This window comes from Natator depressus, chromosome 4 (genome assembly GCF_965152275.1).
Source record: "Natator depressus isolate rNatDep1 chromosome 4, rNatDep2.hap1, whole genome shotgun sequence".
Lineage (NCBI taxonomy): Eukaryota > Metazoa > Chordata > Testudines > Cheloniidae > Natator > Natator depressus.
Window position 1 is genome coordinate 63,288,353 of NC_134237.1, and position 12,529 is coordinate 63,300,881.

The window sequence follows — 12,529 nt, forward strand, 5'->3', positions numbered from 1 at the left end:
ATTGTGCACCTGCATTAGAGGATAATAGTATTTACAGAATGATTTCTTTTAGTAATTGCAGATTCTCATGGTCGTCCTTATCTAGATGACTTAGTCTAATCAATCTTTTAATGCAAAGAACAACTACTGGTACATATTGTCTGTTTCAGCATTTGCTCATTGTTCTGTGCCTTACTACTGTACTTCAGCTGTGTAACTCAGAAATACCTCAGCTAAAGTCAGTGTAAAACTAGTGTGAATGAGATAGGAATTAGACTGTCCACAAGAAAGAATGCCTGGTTTAGTATGTGTTTTTAAAAAAAATAAAAATAAATATTTTGTTTTCACCTGGACCTTGTTATATCCCCTACTTGTGTAATCTGAGTAACATCTGATGAGAATTGGTTTGGGGAACTAGAGGATTCTTCACTGGTTTGTGGTCTGAATAAGCCGCTTTTTTCAGTGACAGGTGAATTACTGAAAAGCTTCATTTCCAAACAGCATCATTAAAAGCTTTTTCCTCACTTTGGGCCTGAATCTGCAAGGTGCTGAGCAGGTCAGGTCAGTTGTGGGTGCTCAGTATATTGCAGGAGTGGGCTATTAATGCACAAACCTCTGTGTCAGAAAGATTAACTTACAAATGCATTGTCTTGTTGTGCCCATTTTAGTGCTGCTTCCAAACCTGTGTTTGCACAATGCTGTACTTCTATCTAGAACATAATACTGTAATATTAGAGTTTCTGCAATAATGATCTGTTATTTCAAAGACTGTATCTAACTACAAACAATAGTTTTTCATATTCTCAAAAGCTTATTGTTCCCTAAATGCCTGGAAAACTTTCCTTGCAATATTATTGAATATACTTGTTGTGTAACTTATAATAGTGCAGCAATAGCTTTTAAGGGAGAGATGCATGTTCTCCACATGCTATAGGACTGGTTTTGATACTCTTCTCCCATGCACTCCTTTTTGCCAAAAAGAAACCAGTCTACAAGAGATTTTACAAATAAGATTTTATGCCAGGTTAGATTTTTTTTTCCTGGAGATTAGAAGGTATCTTTGGGACAGATGGTAGGCAAAATTTTGTTGTTAATCTGTTGTCTGGTCATAGCTCAAAAATGGCTTAGTCTAAATACTCCAGATCTGTTTTAAACTGTTTGTCTTGCTTTGGCTATTTTCATAGATTCACAGGGTGCAATTATCTATTTGCATGGATTCATAGGGTGCAATTAAGTCTACTGTAGCCAGATGTGAGGTTCTTGCATCATGCATAACTGCCATGCGTGCCATAAGAAATTCAGAGGAGCTGTTGCACCATGCATAATTCCTAAGTTGTTTTTGTTAAATTATTATTCTAGGAAGCCCACAATTTGTGGATGTGGATTTCCTAAGGCATGTGTGGAGTGGCGGGTAGGAGGGCAAGTGTGGAGTGGGGAGAAGGGGGACTGTGATTGCAGAGTTCCTAGAGTATACATTGTCTAGAGAGCAGAACTTCCAAACTCTGGAACGTGACTCCAGAAGTGGGTAATGAGAAGGCTGTCCACTTGTTTGCACCCCACACATTGAGAAATGATTCATGTTAAAACCAAGCAGGGAGCGAGAGTAAAGGAGGGATGGAGATGCTCTGCTCCTTTCCCTGCCCTTCCCCCCTTCTGCTGCTTTCTGGCTGTCCAGACTCCATCACTTCTCCAACACAATTCAAGTGCAGCTTCTCACGTACACAGTGCTATCGTCCAAGGGAAGCACCATTTCAAAAGGCTGTAAAGCTGGCTCTATAGTCTCTTGAACCAGGGCTACTAGGAACACAGTACTATGCTGGTGGGGGTTTGGGGTGAAGTGGAGACACCCCACTGGCAATCCTATCCCACCTAACAGCCAAGAAATTCCCTCCATAACTCTTACCAGCAGCTTCCTTACCCAGCATCCCTACCTGCCACTTACTTCTGCCATAATGTCTCACCCACATCCAAAATCAGCAATTGTAATTAAAGAAAAAATCAGTTTAGATTCTGTTAAACCTCATAGAGGCAATGTTGGAAGAAGGAGTGATGGGTGTAGGGGAAATGGGTGGGGAGGAGAGGAAGCAGAGTGAAAATCAGATGTCCAAATGTTGATTATATGTCAAAATTTGCCATGTCTCCGAGTGATTGTTCCTGAAACTTTGATCTATTTATGCATCAGTTCCTTTATGGCTTTCTTTTGCGTGATAATTCAATATTCTTAATTGATGCCACAAACCATCACAAAGAAGATAATCTTGAGCAGTACCAAAAATATAGCTGTGAAATAGAATCAAGTCCAGTGTATTCCAGCTTTAGATAAGTTTAGGGTGCAGATTGCACAAGTCACTAATAACAGGTTCTTTACTCATTGGCTACGTAACATTTATTATAGGAAGTGAGGTTGGTGGTCACAGAAAGAGTGACATGAAAGACTTGCCTTAAAATTCAAATATGTATGTGTGTGTGTGTGTGTATCAAAATACCCCTTGGATTGTGCATACTTACAGCCTTAGGCTGGTACAAGATGAAAAACAGCCCAACCTTGTGCATACTGGTAACTGTAAAGATAGTTTTTCTTCTACCTGGAGATCACCATAAGAGAGCTTGTTAGTACTCTGCAGTGAAGACATATACAGAGATTTTAATTTGTGTTGCTTCTGGGCAGTTCAGGGCCCAAGATATTTGAAGTATCCCTATCCTGATTTACAATCAAATAATTAAGTTTGACTTTCAGCTTTTCCTTTTCAGAAATTGTGATTTCAATGTGCAACGTGAATTCTTCCTTCGACTGCTTCCATTTTTGAGAAGTTCTTAATCTTAAAACAAAAAGAAAAGGAGTGCTTGTGGCACCTTAGAGATTAAGAAATTTATTTGAGCATAAGCTTTCGTGAGCTACAGCTCACTTCATCGGATGCATTCAGTGGAAAATACCACTGAATGCATCCGATGAAGTGAGCTGTAGCTCACGAAAGCTTATGCTCAAATAAATTTCTTAATTTCTGAGGTGCCACAAGTACTCCTTTTCTTTTTGCGAATACAGATTAACACGGCTGCTACTCTGAAATTAATCTTAGAACAGTAATTCCAAGTCCTATTTTCATATTTTGCTGTCTGCCTTCACAGATCAATTTGTGTACTTGCAAACTTCCTCTACTGCAACGTGCCAGCTTCTCTCAGTTCATGCTCATGTTTCTTTCCCTCAGTTCATGCTCATGTTTCTATATCCTCTACAGTCTGACTCTAACTCAGCTTTTCAGTTAGATTGAAGCTTTCTTTATTTTTCCTAATTTGTTTTCAGTTTTATTTAAACTTTTGTTGTCACCATTTCTCAGTGCCTATTAGTATCAGTAAAAAAAGAGAATAGATATCCTTGACAACATGCCTGGGAAGAAAACACCAGTTTGTTCCTGGTATGCAAGGAACAGTAAGCACGACATGTTGCCATTGACACACATCTTATTTTCTGTTCTTATGTCCTGTGATGATGCTCTAACTTGCCCCCATTGGAATTTGTCTTCCAGGATAAGTTCTTGTAGCGTGTAGTTTCCCATATCACAATAGTGTTGCCCATTTGGTGAGAATAAGAAAGAACTATTTTTGGCCACATGGCCATCTCAGTCAATTGTTCTGTACTTGGTCATTGAGGGAAATGAGATTGTGATCTATTTGTTTATCATCCAGGTATCTGCTGTCTCTTCATGGCAAACAGTTTCATTATTAAGTCTGCAAGAGTGACTTATTTCTATCATGGCTATATGTTCAGGGAAGAACTGAAAGAGAATTAACTTCCTAACTATGAATGTTAATACTCTGTCGTTTATATGCTTTTCTAGTAATTTCTAGCCATTTTTCTGATTGTTGCTTTTTTTCTGTCTCACATCATCCTGTCTCTTTAAAAATTACTACATGCATTTCTACAGCGCTTATCACTGTGGTATCTCAGTTATCTTTTTTGAGGACATAGTTATGTATGTACTTTCAGCTTTGCTTTTTAAAATGAGAAATGTGCAGCTAGCTTAAATAGCTTACTTAGCTTAAATATTGTATTTTAATAACTATGCTGTCACCTTTTGTTAAAAGATACGTGGGCTAGGCTTGCTTGAAGGTTGAACAAGCTAATTGTTGCTAAAAACTTGAAGCTTGTAATTTAAAGAATTAAGTAGGAAGTGCTATAGAATGATTAATTCTACATCCTTAAGAGTGAACCTCAGTAATTTTGATTTTTGATGAAAATGTTATGTACATTTATTGACTGGATTCAAGCATCTGGGCAACAAGCTGTAGGAGTGGTGAAAACTGAAGAAGCAAAGAATGAATGGTCACAGCCTAGCCTACACCAATTAAGATGGCACAAACTACTTGCTGTTCTAATGTGGTTATTCCCTGTAAATCTTTAGAAACTAGTTTAATCCCCCATTTAGGTGTCACCTACAGACATGTTTCTTGGAGGTTCTGAGGGCAATGAAGGGGTGGTACAGGCGGGAAGGCCAGCTGAGATATAAGCGGGGTCAGGATCACTGAGAGAAGCAAATTGCAACTTGTTCCTCCTTTCCTGCTCGTAACTAATCACTATCACTTGTCCTGATCTCCCCCCGACCCCCCCCCCCCCAAAAAAAGCTGCTTTTCCCTGCGGCAGCACCCTCTCTTATGCTAGGAAGAAGCATGGAACAGCAGCACAAAGTAGCACCAGACACACAGGCAGCCCAGAATTGTTTGGTGTGGGCGGGCTGACAAATGAGTGGAGGTGCTTTTGGAATGTGAGCCCTCTGTCTGCACTGTGGTTGGCAAGACAGAGCCATGAAGTGAGTAAATATTTTTTTTGGAAGAGGGGATGGGAAGAAGGGACCATCCAGAAATGGGGAAGGAGCTCATGTTGAAGGCTAGGGGCTCTGTCCTCCATCAAAGGGTAAGAGATTCTGCAGAATACAAACCAATATAACTAGGCTTGACTTTGTTTTTGATCTTTTATAATCAGGTGCAGTTTTATTTTATTGGGCTGCTGTGATTGTGTGCTGTGGGCTACTGCTACCAACTATTGTAATTTTAAAAATCTATTAAGTAATTCAAGGTGTTCTGGTGATGTATGTGTTTTTACGGGGAAATTAATCATTTGCATCAAAATTCCTTAAACAATTCTAAACACTAGCTTTCCTTCATAGTTTGTTATGCATTTTTGGCTCATGGTTTTGTGATGCTCTTCCTAACATATTTTTTCAATGTCTACCGAGTATCTAAATTATTTTTCTCATCATTTTCTCTTCTTTATTCCAGCCCTGATGATATTGGCACCTGTTGGTATATCCTGCTGTCTGGTTCAGTGTTCATCAAAGAGTCTATGTTTCTTCCAAGGAGCAGGTATATCTATTTAAATATCTGTATATTTTAAAGGAACACCATGAAATGGAATTCTAGTCAGTTTTTTAAAAAGTACTCAGGTTATACCTTTAGTATTTCTTGTCATTTTTTGCAGTTTTACAATCCTATTTTCTCATTTTTCTAAATATCTCTCTTCTGTTTGAGTGAAAGACCCACACAGAGGGAGATATTGACTAGACATCAAGGTGTTGTTAAATGCACAAAAATAAACAAGTTGGAATACAGAAAAAATATGTTTTGTAGTGGTGTACTCAAAGGACACAACTGGAATTGGGAGACCTATTGTTCTAGGCATATGTTGAACAGATACAAAGATGCAGTCCTTGCCTTGAAGAGCTTACAGTCTAACAAGAAAAGTGGCATAGAAAAGATGTGTAACATTGTTTTAGATTGAATTTACACTTATTAAACATTTTTTGTCTATTTAAGTAACAGACTTAGAAACATTTTGAGTCAATGATACATCGCTGAAATCTGTATTTATTATTTCTGGTAGCATCGTAGTCAACTATGCACTGTGCCAAACAGAAGGAAAATCACAGTCCCTATCACTAAGAGTTTATGGCCTGAGAGTCAAAAATAGGAGAATGGGTACAGCAAAAATGTAGTGGTTACGGTTTTGATTAACATGTTTTGATGATATGACGTTTTTAGTAATGCAGTTTGTTTTGCATTAGAAATATAAACTCTCTCCGTTGCCCTTCTATCTTACTAATATTACTTGACTAATTTCTTGTAATTGTCATAGATTTGGTTTGTCAGGAGAGGTTTGAATGTTATGCGGCTTTCACCCAGCTCTCGAAGGGTATTCAAAGCCTAAGGTATGGTGTGGAAGAAAATATATAGATGGACTGCAAAAGTTGGCATCCCTGGGGGCGGGCAGCAAAGTTCTATAAGTCGCAAGGGGTGGTGTAACAGGTGGTGTAACAGGTCCTGAAAGGCAAGGTTAAACTTACACTTGATGTGGTTGGGATAAGAAGAACAGTCCAAAATGACAGGCAAGATGATGATAGGTAGAGGATGTTTTGTTGGTGTCAGAGTGCACAGAAAGGAGAAAGAGTAATCAAGGTGGTAGATGAAGCTTCAACAAGAGTCTTAGGTGTAAGGAAAAAAGAGAAAGTCAGGACTTTCATAACTCGTGTATGAAGAAACAGCAAGATTTGGAAATGGGCTGACTCTGACAAGGGAGAGGGAGGAGTCAAAGATGATACCCAGGTTATGTGCCTGATAGAGGGTAGTTGTGAACAGTGATAGAGAATGGAAGAAAAATGAATTCACTTTCAGTTAACAGTGAGAGACTAACAAGGAGATATGAGATTGGCTAGATGGCCATTGGTTAGGAGAAGAAGATTTAAGAGTCATCAGTGTAGAGATCATAATTAAAGCAACATGAATGATTAGATCATCCAGAGAGAGAGAAGAGGAGTGGGCTAGGACAGAGCCCTGTAATAACCCACAATAAGTGTAGCAGAAATGGTAAGGAGCTTCTGGAAGAGACTGAAGGAACAGCCAGAGATAGAGCAAAGAGAGAATGGTGTCGTGAAACCCAAAGCAGGACAAGTTATCAGGCAGGAGGGAGTGATTTTAAGTGTTTATTTTCTCTGCAATGGGGAGGCGTTCCCTCCTTAACAAACAGTGTGTGTTCTTGCTGTTGCTCTCTGACTGCAAATACAAAATGGTAGGGTTCTGCAAGTTCCCATTAGGACACAAATCTCAAAGGGAATTGGGCTCAAAATTTGGCAAAAAGTGTGTGTCTGTCTAGTTATCATCGACCTTGCATCCAGAGAAGTGGATAACAGCTCCTTCAAGAACCTATCAGGTAAACACATAATTTGGGAGTAATTTAGTGTATCCTAAAGTTATTACTATTTCTCTTACCCCCCGAAAGAGCAATTTATTTAAAATTAATAGCAGCTCTTAAATGCAAAGACCCTTCACTGAATGCTGGAAATGTAGACTGACAATCTGGGTTACCTTGCTGTATTTCAATTTGATACTGCAGCACATGCTGGCACAGTATCGATATAAGGACCTTGCAAATTTCCTAAATTGTTGCCAGGTGAGCTAAGGTCAGACTTTCATCCTCTAACTTGGTTTTATGGGTTTGGCAGATTCTTCAAGTTACTTAAACATATTTTTGTGGTTTCAGATTTGTTTCCCCTTCCTAAAGACTCCTTAATCTTAAATGCTCAGAGGTTAGTTTCTGGCGTGGTGGGTCACCACTGAAACCTGTTACTCTACATTTTCATCAACCAAATCTTTGTTTCAGGTGATGGCTTGGCAGTGTTTGGTTACATACAATGGTTTCCCTGCTCCTCCTCTTCCTTTTCCTCACTTTAAATAGCTATGGGAAAGGTTTTAACTGCAGTAAACTTGGTTATCAGCACCCAAACCAACTGTACTTTGAGCCACTCTTAACTAAATTAATTGCATTCATTTCAAATCCAGGTGGATTTGATTTAAATTAAATTGATTTAAATCACTAGTCAGGAAGACTCGATTTAATCATGGATTTCTATATAAAAGTGCATTCTTGTTGGTTGTTATAACCTTACTATATATTCTTCACAACTCAGAGATAGATGTAGGTTTCATTTTTAGAAGGTACACACTGTACATTTTTAAAGTGATTTATTTTGAAAACTTTTCAGATTAGTTTTACAGCTATATCAGAAAATGAATGATTGTTTGGTTATTTCATTTACCAAAGATAATTGAAGCAGATATTTATGTAGTCATTGGGAGGTGAACTATCTCTAATTCAATAGGTTAATCGTTAATATTTGGAGGATATTCTTTCCATCATGGATTAGGAGGAAAACATCACCAGACAGACATGTAAATTGTTTTATTTAACTAAAACAACAACGTTATGTATTCTGGATTTTTTTCTTCAACAGCAAACATATAATATTTTAACAAAACAAGCATATGAATTCTTGAATTTAGCTAAACATTTAAGGTTTTTTAAATCAGGTTTGTTTTCAGTAAAATTGTTTTTAACTAAACTAGTTAAATGAAATATTTAAAAAAAAAACAATAAAAATTAAATCCACTGTGTCAGCCAGGTCAACATGAGAAACTTAAAATATTGGCTTCTGCTGCTAACTCAGTTATCTTCCCCTTCATTTTCCTGTTTATTCATAATCTGGAAAAGAAAAACAAGCTTTCCTGCCTTTTCGGGTCCCGAACGATTTCTCAATTTGGAATGAATTAGTCCAAAGGAAAAAAATATTCTTTCTATACTGGCAGAAGAAGCTACGGCTGTTAAAAGTGAGATTATCACTTTAACAGTCTCTGAATCCAAGTGCTTAAGTGCCTTCCACCAGTTCACTGGTGTGACTTTCTTTAAAAAGTCATCAGCAAACATATATTTCTTGAATGGTTCACCCTTAGCTCTAAAGTTTATTATAGTTGGCATTGTGGAGGGATGATTGCTGGATGTCCATGTCATAGCCAACTCCTCCTCTTCAGCAGTTAAGGTTTGACCCTGGTACTGAGTATTGAGAATATTTGCAAGAAAATGAGCTGGAGATATAGTGCTTGTCCCATTTGTTTTTTTTAATGCTTGTAATTTAACTCTGTCATTGCATATTTCTCTTTTTAAGATCTCACTCAGTTCCTTCCAAATTTCAACAGCGTCAGCAGTAAAACAGCTATTTCCCTGCATTTTGTTCAAGGCTACAGAAATAGGCTTCAGGGTACTCAGCATGTGTTCAACATTTCTCTTAAGCCCAATACTGAGAACTTTGGCTGTGGCAGTGCCATCTATTTTTTCATGATTTTGTTCACAAACTGTCATCAGATTAGACCGGTTCTTGATATAATGCTCAAAACAGTACACTACTAAGTTCCATCGCACATCTTGTGGGAGAGTTAGCTTGGCTCCTCCCACTTTTTTCAGAGCAGCTGCTGCAAAGCAGTTGTTAGGACAGTATTTTGCAATTTCAACAACATTAGCCTTTATTTCTGGAACACTGAAGTCTTTGGCTAGGAGGTGCATCAAATGAGCACTGTAACCATATGATGTTAGCCTGGGACTCTCTTCTAAATTTCTTCTCATCTTGGATACATCTGCAGCATTGTCCTTGACCAAGCTGTGTACTAGACATTTGAATTTTTTTTCACCGTTTGTTATAGCTTTTACTGCTCCCACTTGTAAGTATTCTGCTGTGTGTGCATTTCCTGATGTATCAATTGTTTCTGTAAGGAACACATTCCCTTCTTCTGTTGTCAGACAAGCACATACAACAGGATCATTGTGGACAATTGGTCCACCCATCAAGACTCAGGTTAACAATTTCACCCTCTAGACCTTTTGCACACTGCTCAATTTCTCTTTCATACACTTTATCCAGCAATTTGCCTGTGACATCTGCTCTGTTGGGTGGACTGTATCCTGGTCTTAACGGCTGAACCATGTTAATGAAGTGTAGGTTCTCAATCATACAGAAAGGAGAGTTTGTTGCTTAAACAAACTGGGCAACTTTTTCATCAGTTACCTCTTTTTGTAATTTGCTGGTTCTTATCACAAACTTATCTATGGTTGTTTCTGGATGACGGAGATTTTATTTTTCTTTTTGCTACAGGTGATATACTGTGGCTATGTGACATACATGATGTTACTGAAACATTGTCATTGGCAGATAACTCTGAAACTATAGAAAATGATGGTGATCTTGAAGGTGGATAGTCTTCAGAATCCTGTATGTTGAGGATGGATTCTTCTAAACAAAATAAGTCAATGCAGTTGTTTAATTATTATTGACATACTGCTCATTTGGTATTACGCATTGCATTCACTGACACTCAGTACTACTTTAAAGGTGAAATTGTAAAAGGAAGATCTGCCTATTTCAGCTACTTATTTTTTATCACAACTGCATCTAAAATGATAGTACCATAGAGTAACAACTGTATTTTTTGCTCAAACATGAGAACTGAGAATAAGACAGACAGACAGTCCTTAAGAAAGAAGTATGAAATAAAAAAGTTTACTAACCTGAAGATCCTGCATGTTCCTTTCATCATCTTCAATGCAGCTTCCTCCTGAGAAGGAACACTTCTCATAATCTTGTGCTGTTCGGGCAACCAGGCTTTGCATTTCTTCATTGCACTGTTTGCATTTTGCCCGCATGCCTGTCTTACCCACAGGTAGAGGAACTTCATTAAAATATTCACAAACTGGGTCTCTTTTACGGCCTGCTGCCATTATAGGTTTTCCCTTCTAGTGAGAGAATGGTATGGTAGATCTCACATCAATGAAGGCTACACTAAGAAAGACCTTAAGACGTCTGGAATATGCTGTTCAACCAGTTTCACTTTTGTTTCTACTGCCTGTTCCTCCCTTCTCACATTTATCTCCAGACTTCTTCTCCTTGTCCAGATCTCTTCTGTCCCCAACAATCTTCTATTCATTGAACTTTTTGAGACTTTGCACTTTTAGAGAGAGGTAAGGGATTGACTCTGTGTACACAAATTTGCAGAGGGACAATAGGGTTGAGGTCTGTTATTTCTCACATCTGTATTTTTTTTTAAACATTTTTGCTGTTAACAAGCATGTTATCTGTGGAGACACAAATCCACAGTTTGAGAACTGCAAAACTAAGCATCCCTGATGGTATCTTCTATACCGGGAGCGGGCAAACTTTTTGGCTTGAAGGCCACATCAGGTTTCCAAAATTGTATGGAGGGCCTCCCCAGACAGCCAGGCATGGCCCAGCCCCCGCCCCCTATCCAATCCCCCTGCTTCTCACCCCCTGATGGCCCCCCTGGGACCCCTGCACCATCTACCCCTCCCTGTCCCCTGACCACCCCAAGAGCCCCTGCCCCTGACTGTCCCCCACTGCCCCATCCAACCCGACTTCTCCTTCCTGACTGGCCGCCTGGGATCCCTGCCCCCATTCAACCCCCCCTGCACCCCCTATTCCCTGACCATCCCCGGAACCCCTGCTTGGGATCCCAGCCTAATCCTACGTTCTCTAACTAGGCCCCCGTTCGAACTAATGGCAACCTGCTCTTGTGTACACCTATCCATGAAAATGTCCTTCCTTGTCACCATCACCTCTGCTCGACGGGTTGGCAAAATTGTGTCTCTTATGGCCTATCCACCATACACATTGTTTTATAAAGACAAAGTCATGTACTCCCACACCCAAGATTTTTTACCTAAGATCCCCATGTCTTTTCATCTCAATCAACCAATACACCTTTTGTGCTTCTTTACAAAGTCTCACAGTAACCAACAGGAAGCAGCTCTCCACACCCTACATGTGAGGCGAGCATTAGCCTTTTACTTGGACAGGACTCTACACTCTTCCAGAAATCACCACAATTATTCCTCTCCACCACGAAAGATCCAGAGGCACTGCCATGTCAAAACAACACCTCTCTAAATGAATCTCAGAGTATATAGATTTATCTTACAAACTCCATGATAGACAACCTCAATCAGAACACATTCCACACATGGGCGGTAGGTAAAAGGCTTGGGGAGGCTAATTCTCCCCAAACGGGGCAAGAAATGCCAGATGCAGTGCACCTCCCTTTGGAGGTCCACTGCTGCCTTTGGAGTGCTGCTGCTGGAAGCTCCTGAGAAGTGGGAGAGCTACCGGCACCTGGACCATGGCCCTACCTGCACTCCGCCATGAGGCCCCGCTCTGCCTCTTTCCCCCAATAATAGTTGATGGAGTGAAAAAATATTAAAAACAAAATAAAACTATGAACATTGTCTGTATTTGGCTGGTAAGAAATGCACACCAGATAGATGATCAACAATTGCAGAAGGTGAATTTTCTAATATTTGACCCTTTCAAATTGCTTCTGGTTGCACAGGGCTAAGATTTTGGGCCAAATGAATCAGACACAAATTGGAATTTCCAATGAAGCAACAACCAAACTAAACAAATATTTTAGTAAGCTGACTTTGCTGTTAAATAGTTTGGTCAGAAGTATACACCAAATCTGTAGGAGTTTGGGCCACAAAAGCCTTGGATGTATTCTAATTTAAAAAGTCACTCCTTATCTATCCCATTTATAATTTTCAAATAAAAACATTTGAAGTAGTGGATGGATCTCTTATCTTTGCTAGAGATATCTAGATTCTTACCTAGAATCGTTGTCGACAGTTGTTCTGAAGATGTTTTTGAAGGGAACCTAAAATTAGAATGCT

General features: G+C 39.2%; 1 protein-coding gene across 9 annotated transcripts in view; it reads left to right on the forward strand.

Moving 5' to 3' along the window:
• The window catches only part of RAPGEF2 (Rap guanine nucleotide exchange factor 2), a 286,669-nt gene that overhangs the window by 125,373 nt on the left and 148,767 nt on the right, over positions 1-12,529 (forward strand). For all 9 annotated transcript variants that reach the window (XM_074951065.1, XM_074951067.1, XM_074951066.1 and 6 more), the window contains one exon: positions 5,254-5,337. In XM_074951065.1, the coding sequence (XP_074807166.1) occupies positions 5,254-5,337 (84 nt within the window). The remainder of the gene's footprint in view (positions 1-5,253; positions 5,338-12,529) is intronic.